The following is a 9,877-nucleotide window of genomic DNA, read 5'->3' as shown; positions in this document are numbered from 1 at the left end:
CACCTTTTGAAGCCGTTAATTTCCCATTTTTATTAACAAGAGGCAAAGAGTTCGAGTGGGGACACGTCTGGCTGCTGTCTGATGCAATAGGTCTGTAAGGTCTGTAGAGACAAAGGGACAATGGCTGGTGAACAGGAACTGGCATTTAGAAGACAATTCGAGGAGCTACTGCTGTGCCTGAGGTGTTGAGCTAAAAAAAAAAAAAGCAGAGCTTTCTGCTTATTAATGATTGGTTATTTTCTCAGGTCTGATTATGAGGTGAAAGAGGAGGAAGAGAAGAGCGTGGCGCTCCTGAAGGAAGAGAGCTGGTTTGTAGGAGATCTCGGTCGCGGTCAGGCAGAGGAGCTTCTTCAAGGGAAACCGTCTGGAGCTTTCCTTATCCGCAACAGCAGCACCAAGGACTGTTACGCCTGCTCTGTAGTGTAAGTCATTATTATCAGTGATGTTTAATAACTAAAATGCATTCCTGTTTGTTCGTTTCATAACTTAATTGTCAGTTTTAGAGGCTGTAGTCTTGTATGAGGAGACATCGCTATTGTTTAAAGTTCACTTCACGGTGCATCCAGAAATCATCCGATTATTTAATTGACTGGAGTATAACAGCCAGTCACAGTTTGCATTATATAATGATTGTTGGATTTCACTTCAATGAACCGATTTGTTTAATTAAACAGATTCACAAAATTAATCGACCTTAAAGGGATTGTTCACCCAGAAAAGAAATTCTGTCATTTACTTCACCCTCATATTCTTTTAAATCTGCATGACTTATTTTTTTCTGTTTTGAGAAAAACATCTACCAAATAGTTTGTATGGACAAAAAGCCACAGATATTCAGTCATACAGTTTTGTAATGACATGAGCGTGAGACAGAATTGTCATTTGTCTGTGAAAGTTTTTTATAGAGATATTGATCAGAGATGCTATTAAAACATCAAATAAACATCTTTGATTTCATACTTTTAAGTCATGAGACAATCAAGCATCGCAAAACCAATTGCAGACTCTTTACCAATGCAAAAAATGATTTGCATTAGGGCTGCACGATATTGGGAAAAAATTACATTGCGATATATTTTTTTTCTTGCGATATATATATATATTGCGACGTGTACAAATTCATTTATGTTCATCAGGTTGTTTTGAACTGCTTAAAAATCAAATAATAATTCAAGAATAATTGGGGTAGTTTTGTAAGCATTTTCAAAGAATAAAAAAATGTAAAAGTACAGTATAATCAAAACCCTGAAATAAAATACTTTTTAAAGCCTGTTTTGGGTAGTTTCATAAACAGTTTGACTCGCCTTATTCACTGTCAATTCAGGCAAATCAAGGCTCTAATACGAAATTAATAATGAATGTTGCTTTTACCCTGATGAAAGGGAAATCAGCTTCTTCCTTTCACGAAAAACATTAAAAGCTTAGCCAAGATGGAGGAACAGCTGATCATAGCTGTTACAGGGAAAACATTTTTTAGCAGCAGAGCTACTGCAAGCAATTTTTACTTTTGGAAATCCATTTATCTTTGCTGAAACTTCCGCGTCTGTAGGAGAGCGCGGGAAATGGTTGCTTAGCAACGGCAGACGCCACTCTGCCACTCAAGTTACAGAGCGCTTTGGAAAGAAGGAGAAAACGACGCGCCTAGTGTTTTCCATGTGTTTGTAGGCGCGACATGTGAACGGTCCCTTAAATTCGTAGTGTTTCCGTGAGTTGTGGCAACAACTGCCAGGCACTCCCGACAAAGCACCTGTTTTTGGTCAGCAGCATCCTTTTTGTATCCAAAATACTTCCAAAATGCTTTTCTCCCGTCCCGCGCTCATTTCGCCATGCGCATGCAGAGACTGCATGCATGAAGTAGGTGAAGCAACGTGTACATTGTAGTTTTTAAAGAACCTTTAAACATGAGTTAATTACTTTATTTTAGACAAATATAGATCCGTGAATAGAAAGTTTAGAAATATAGAAAGTACATTTTTAAATCAGACACACATACATTTTTTTTTTGCCCTGCATCGTGACTGCCACGAAGTGACTTTCCCGCATGCGTACATCGCGAGTATGATGCTGAAACGATCTATCGTGCAGCCCTAATTTTCATACTTTGTATTTTTGTCTTGTTTTTTTTGTATCAAAATTAAGTGAGTTTAAGATTCAAATGAGAACAAATATCTGGTTTTCCCTTTAAATTAAGATTGTTTTAATACTTTTTTTTAAAGATTAATTTATCCCATTGGTAGATATTTTTTCTTGTTTAAAGCAAAAATAACATTTTTATTCATTTTGCTGTTCATGTCATTGTATCTTGATTCATGAATGTTTAGATATTTGTATTGAAAAACAAGATATTTTTTGCAGTGAATAAACCCAATGGGCAAATAAAAACAATATTAACATAAAATTATAGCAACACAAAATAATAGAACACCTTTCTCTGTATTTTATGGACAACTTACATTTGTGTAAGCATATAAATGTTTACCTCTGATCTTAAATATTTGCACGAATTAAGGAGAGCTTCGATGCTAATGTAATTCTGCCATACAAAGAGTGCATCTAAATTTCATTTGTCTGTCAGTGCTCCTTTTCCTTCTCTTCCATTTGTTGGAGAAATGATCCAACTGAATAGCCCAACGTGAAATACCCTGACATCTACTATCTGTGTCCTTAAACACTTGTTTTTTTAGGTCGACAGCTAAAAACGTAGTTCTGTGTTTTTTAGCTTCTTTACTGTAGTCCTTGTCACACAGCAGCTTTTAGACATTGTTCTGTTTTTTTGTTATAAGTCGGAAATTACAAGGAGTCGGCTTCCTGCAATACAAAGTCAATGGAGAGCGTTGGTCTGTCTCTATAGCTTTATTGAAGGCCCCACCTCTGACTTGGGAGATAGCCAATCATAGTGAATTTTCGCAGTGGCACCTAGGGTGGCAAATTACATTTTAGGGGAGTGGCAAAAGCCACGCATTCCCTTATATGGCCACACCTGTAGACCAAAGTAAAAAAAAAAAACGAAAATTAAAATATTTTCGGATGGTTTCGATTTCTTTTTGAATTTTTTTTTTTTTTTTTTTTTTTTTGAATTTTGGACATTTAGCAGATTTTTTTTATCCAAAAGACAACAATGGAAGCAATCAAAATTAACAAAAAAGCAATAACATGCAAGTGCTTTTGCAAGTCTCAGTTAGCCTAATGCAGTACATGTAGCAATTTTTTTTTTTTTTTGTATAAATTATAAAAAAAAAATAATAATAAAAAAAATAAACGGAAAAGAAAAAGCAAGCTTGTGTTTAGAGGCATTTTTTTGCTTTTTGCTAATTGTGTAAAAAATAAAGAGAAAAAAATTAGAATACTAAAAGAACAGAGAAGGCATGGCCTAAATGCACTCTGTCTCTATAGCTTTATTGAAGGCCCCGCCTCTGACTTGGGAGATAGCCAATCATAGTGTAGAATTTTCGCAGTGGCACCTAGGGTGGCAAATTACATTTTAGGGGAGTGGCTGCAGCCACGCATGCCCTTATATGGTCACACCTGTAGACCAAAGTATTATTTCGATTTCATTTTGATTTTTTTTTTTTTTTTTTTTGGGGGGGAATTTTTTGGGGAATTTTAGACATTTAGCAGACGTTTTTATCCAAAAGAGGACAATGGAAGCAATCAAAATCAACATGCAAGTGTCTGTTTAAAAAGTTAAAAAGCAAGCTAGTGTTTAGAGGCCCCGTTTTTTTTTTTTTTTTTTTTTTTTTGTTAATTCTATAATAAATAAAGAGAGAAAAAATTGATAAAATACAAAAAGAACAGAGAAGCTAGTGTTAGTTTATATATAGTCTAAAAGGGCAAGTTAATATGTGACCCTGGACCACAAAACCAGTCATAAGGTTAAATTTTACAAAACTGAGGCATGTACATCATATGAAAGCTCAATAAATAAGCTTTCTATTGATGTATGGTTTGTTAGGATAGGACAATATTTGGCCGAGATACATCTATTTGAAAATCTGGAATCTGAGGGTGCAAAAAAATCAAAATACTGAGAAAATCACCTTTAAAGTTGTCCAAATTAAGTTCTTAACAATGCATATTACTAATCAAAAATTACATTTTGATATATTTATAGTAGGAATTTTACAAAAAATCTTCATGGAACATGATCTTTACTTAATTTCCTAATGATTTTTGACATAAAAGAAAAATCAATAATTTTGACCCATACAATGTATTTTTGGCTCTTGCTACAAATATACCCCAGCGACTTAAGACTGGTTTTGTGGTCCAGGGTCACATATGTAAGAATATAATTAGAATAGAGAAGTGCTAGAGTTAGAGGGTCAAATAAAGATGGAAGAGATGAGTTTTTAGCCAATTCTTGAATATGGTTTTAGTTTCAGGTTCTCTAACCCTGCTCTCATCTCTTCATCCACAGGGTCGGCAACCAAGTGAGACACTGCGTGATTCGCCACACGGAACGCGGCTACGGATTCGTCGAACCGTTCGATCTCCACAAGTCTTTGAAGGATCTAGTCATGCACTACCATCACACCTCCCTGGCACAGCACAACCAGGCTCTGGACGTCCGGCTGGCGTATCCAGTCCACATGTCCAGCTTCCCCGCCGTTCACAGCTGAATCCGCTGGCCTCACGCCCGAGATTAACTGCACTAAGACTGAAGGAGATTTCGCCATAGTTGGCGTTTCCCTCGATTTCTACCATTTGGACGATGTGCAAAGAGTGGAAGCGACTGTCAAGCTGTTTGTTCGTATACTGCACTTTCCAAAGCATTCCTCACGGTCATAATGATACTCCAGTACTTGAACAAGTGTGTAATGAGCCCTTCGTAGACATGTTTACAGACACTCACGGAAAAACGTCAGAATTTGTTTTTAAGGGTTTTGTAATAGTCACGCTCTTTTAAGCAAACAGTAGTTCTTGTGGGGATGAGTGGTTATAATCTTTTATTACAAGTCAGTCATCACCGGAAACATTTTAAACATGTACTTTGTGAATGTAACACAATTATTACTAAAACAAAGATGCCTGCCGTTTGTTCTTTTGCGCTCCCGAGTAATTATTTTACGTTTTTGACGCATGGTTTATTTGTTTCAGAAAAAAACAGGTTTTAGTTCATAAAAGTTGAATAACATTTTAAAGACAGCACAGTACAAGTATCCATTTTGCAGGAATGTATTTGTTGAATTAAGTTTCTAATGTTTACCTTTTTTTTTTTCTTTTACGATGCTTTTTTTAGGAAAGCCATGACGGTGTAGTTGTCTTACGGGCTGAACAGCCCAGGCACTTCATAAAGTTTAATACATAAGTGTCTGTGGTTAACGACACAATGCCAAACTGCTTATTTTTGAGATGAGCGACTCTCTGTACAATGATTTTTTTTATTTGTCATTTGTCGGCAGTACAAAGGGAATGTTTCCCCTTCTTTCACAGAGCTTATTTTTTGCTACAGTGTTTTCCTTGCATGCTTCTTAAGAAAAAATAAAAACAAAAATGATTGAGAATAAATTCAGAGTTTGTGTTTCATTGCACTTTATTATCTTTTTAGAAATTCTGCTAACTAGAGGTGACTTTGCAACTACATGTCAACTAGCGCTTATTAGAATATGTGACCCTGGACCACAAAACCAGTCTTAAGTAGCACAAGTATATTTGTAGCAATAGCCAACAATACATTGTATGGGTTAAAATGATCAACTTTTCGTTTATGCCAAAAACCATTAGGATATTAAGTAAAGATCATGTTCTATGAAGACATTTTGTAAATTTCCTGCAGTAAAAACAAAAGTGAGTACACCCCTGACATTCAAGTTCACTTAGGGTGTACTCACTTTTGTTGCCAGATATTTTGACAATAATGGCTGTATGTTGAGTCATTTTCAGAGGACAGCAAATCTAAACTGCTATACAAGCTGCACATTGACTACTCTAAAATATATCCAAGTTTCATTTCTATGGTATTGTCCCTTGAGAAGATATACTAAAATGGTTGCTTAAATGTGAGGGGTATACTCACTTTTGTGAGATACTGTATCAAAATATATGTTTTGATTAGTAATATGCATTGCTAAGAAATTCATTTGGACAACTTTAAAGGCAATTTTCTCAAAATTGAGATTTTTTTCACCCGCAGATTCCAGATTTTCAAATAGTTGTATCTCAGCCAAATATCGTCCTCTCCTAACAGCACATTCCATACATTAATGGAAAGCTTACTTACTCAGCTTTCAGTTGATGTATATAAATCTTAATTAAAAAAAATGACCCTTATGACCAGTGTTGGGGAAAGTTACTTTTAAAAGTAATGCATTACAATATTGAGTTACTCCCTAAAAAAAGTAACAAATTACGTTACTTAGTTACTTTTATGGAAAGTAATGTGTTACATTACTTTTGCGTTACTTTTAAAATCTGGGCAGGGCTTGCTTGTTCGTTTTTAATATAAAAAGTTCAATTTTTTGGCAACTGTAAAAGCCTTTTTAAACCAAAAGCCTCAGGCTTAGAGAAAAGTAAATTCACGTCTGTACAGTAGACCGCAGAAGAAAAAAGGTCAACTCTTCAGCAATAAAAAAAGGAAACCAAATGTTAGATTATCTTGAGTCATTTTTGTTTATTAGTATGGATGAATTGGATCATCGAAGATTGGCTGCAAAGACATCAGTTAATAAAATGGGATTAAATACATAAAGGATATCTGTAATATTTAACATATTTAATTATTGCAGTTTTGCAGTGAATGTCACTGTTTTTATTCATTTCGAGGAATACTGTATCTGTTTTTTAGTGAGTGCGATGAATTAATGCATGTTCACATTTATTCTAGAACTATCTTACTCATGATTTCTCTCAACATGGGGACAGGAGAGCTTTTACTCAATAAATGGGAAGGGAGTGTAACTGACTTATTGGAAAAGGTTACTCAGATATTTTCTTGGCAATTAAAAATGTGTTACTTGTAATGCGTTACCCCAAACACTGCTTATAACTGGTTTTGTAGTCCATATGTGACCCTGGACCACAAAACCAGTCTTAAGTCGCTGGGGTATATTTTTTGCTATAGTCAAAAATACATAGTATGGGTCAAAATTATTGATTTTTCTTTTATGCCAAAAATCATTAGGAAATTAAGTAAAGATCATGTTCCATGAAGATTTTTTGTAAAATTCCTACTATAAATATATCCAAATGTAATTTTTGATTAGCAATATGCATTGTTAAGAACTTAATTTGGACAACTTTAAAGGTGATTTTCTCAGTATTTTGATTTTTTTGCACCCTCAGATTCCAGATTTTCAAATAGATGTATCTCGGCCAAATATTGTCCTATCCTAACAAACCATACATCAATAGAAAGCTTATTTATTGAACATGTATACATCTCAGTTTTGTAAAATTTAACCTTATGACTGGTTTTGTGGTCCAGGGTCACATATATCAGTACTGTTAGTTTAGGGTTAAGTTGTCTTAGATGAAGTTGTCTTAAGACCATCAAAATAAAGTGTTAAGAGATATTAAAGGTGTACTTCGCCCAAAGATGTAAATGCAGCAGAATTTTTATTCCAGTTAAAGTTTATTGTATTCCAAGTAAGTAAAACTTTTTTATATGGTTTTAGTTAACTGTAATTACCCTGAATGGACTTTATTGAAAGTTCAAACAAAAAAACCCTTTCAAATAATAAAAAAAAAACATCAAGTCCTTAAATGTTAATTTTCATTCGCTGATGGCACTTTTTCATGAGAATAGCCCAGTGTTCAGTGGGTGTCACTGAAGAGATGTATTGTTGCAGAAGAACAGAATGTTCAGAAGGGAAATCTGTGTGGCATTAGGTGGGACATTGTAACAGGTTGGACGTGAGATGGGTGTTGGGATTAGCTCTCGCTCTCTGCGTCAGCACTATGGATAGGCTTAAAAAGCTTTTTGTGTGTGTGTGGGTCAGTGTGTGAAGAGCAGCAGTTACATCATGCAAGGACAGACTGTAACAAGTGTGAAGGTGTGAGTAAACCCTGATTAGCTCATACAGGCCTACATAACAATCCATGAAATTTGTAATGACATAAGAATCCTACTGCAGCTTTTCTTTAGAAAATAAATATGCACTCTTAAAAATAAAGCTTCTTTATTGGCATCAAATGTTCTATGAAGAACCTTAAACATCCATGGAAACTTTTAAATGCAGTTTCTTTATACAGTGCCTTGCAAAAGTATTCATACCCCTTCATTTTTTTCACATTTTGTTTCGTTGCAGCATTATGTTAAACTGCTTTAAATTAGTTTTTCCCCGCATCAATTTACACTCCATACACCATAATAATGACAAAGCAAAAACCAGATTTGCAAATTAGACAAATTTACTAAAAATAAAACACTGAAATAAGTACATTGCATAAGTATTCACACCCTTAACTCAGTACATATAGTTGAAGCACCTTTACAGCCTCAAGTCTTTTTGGGTATGATGTGACAAGCTTTGCACATCTGCATTTGGCAATTATCTGCCATTCTTTGCCTCACCTTTTCACCTCTCGAGCTCTGTCAGCTTGGATGGGGGCTGGCAGACATTTTCTAGAGTCCTAGTTGTTCCAATCGTCTTCCATTATGGATAATGCTTCTGTGAACCTTCAATGCAGCAGATTTGTTTCTGAACTCTTCTCTAGATCATCTCCTTAACACAAGTCTGTCACTGACTACAGGCAGTTATCTTGACCTCAGGACTTGGTTTTTGCTCTGATATGCATTTTCAGCTGTTAGACCTTTTCTGAGAGGTGTGTGCCTTTCTAAATCAGACTCATTCAAATGAATTTGCCACAGTTTAACTCCACTCCAAGTGTAGCAACATCTAGAAGCAATATGAATGCTCCTGAGCTAATTTTCGAATGTCCCACAAAGGGTATGAATACTTATGCAATCTTCTAAACTTTCTATTCATCAAAGAAACCTGAAAAAAATTCTACTCAGCTGTTTTCAACATAATAATAAATGTTTTTTTGTGCAGCAAATCAGAATATTAGAATGATTTCTGAAGGATCAAGTGACTGGAATGATGCTAAAAATTAAGCTTTGCAATCACAGGAATAAATTATTTTAAAATATATTCAAATAGAAAACAGTTATTTTAAATAGTACAAATATTTCACTTTTTTGCTGTATTTACAATCAAATAAATGCAGGCTTGGTGAGCAGAAGAGACTTTTTTAAAAACATTAAAAAATCTTTCTGTTCAAAACCTTTTGACTAGTAGTGTATATACATATATATATATAGTTTTTACCATATGTTTTTAGAAATGTTGCAACTAGCTGAAATAAAAGTTTTTAGATATTTTTTCGAATAACGAAAAGTAACAAAAAAACTAAAAAAAAAAAAGTTTTTATGCTTAAATTGTCTGCTGAATAAAATAAATAAATAAATAAATAAATGGTACTCCAAGGCACTAGTAAAGTAAAAAGCATTTAATTAACTGGGCTAAATCATTAAATAAGTTAAAAGTGAAGACATTTTTTTTTTTTTTTTTTTTATGATTTAGCCGCCCAGTTAATTAAAGGCTTTTTACTTTACAAGTGCCTTGGAGTATTTCATCTTCTTAGTTTTCAAAGAGCACCGTTGACTGTGTGAAGAGACCAGTGCAGCATTCTTGGCCCTTGTTGTTTTGTCCAAATAAATGGTACATTTTTGAAGTAAAATTAAAATACAAATATAATTTTAACAACAGGTTGTGATAATAGAAACAGCATTGTGTGTATATTCATAAGATGATCATTCAGAAATAAATGTGGGAAATTTCCTTCAAAACAAAACAGCACACAGTGCTCTACTTTGGCCTCCAATGTTTCTTTCCTCAGTTAAACAAAAACACAAAATTAAAAAATGAATAAATTA

General features: G+C 34.3%; 1 protein-coding gene across 1 annotated transcript in view; it reads left to right on the top strand.

The window, feature by feature from the left end:
- Positions 1-4,759, top strand: part of pik3r3a (phosphoinositide-3-kinase, regulatory subunit 3a (gamma)) — a 9,826-nt gene extending 5,067 nt beyond the window's left edge. The window contains 2 exon segments of the mRNA XM_073849104.1: positions 49-422; positions 4,418-4,759. Of these exon segments, the coding sequence (XP_073705205.1) occupies positions 49-422; positions 4,418-4,619 (576 nt within the window). The 3' untranslated portion in view covers positions 4,620-4,759.
- Positions 4,760-9,877: the final 5,118 nt, after the last annotated feature.

Source organism: Garra rufa, chromosome 10, assembly GCF_049309525.1.
Source record: "Garra rufa chromosome 10, GarRuf1.0, whole genome shotgun sequence".
Taxonomy (NCBI): Eukaryota; Metazoa; Chordata; class Actinopteri; order Cypriniformes; family Cyprinidae; genus Garra; species Garra rufa.
The sequence above is the reverse complement of the archived record's forward strand: the minus strand, read 5'-3'. Positions and strand labels throughout refer to the sequence as shown.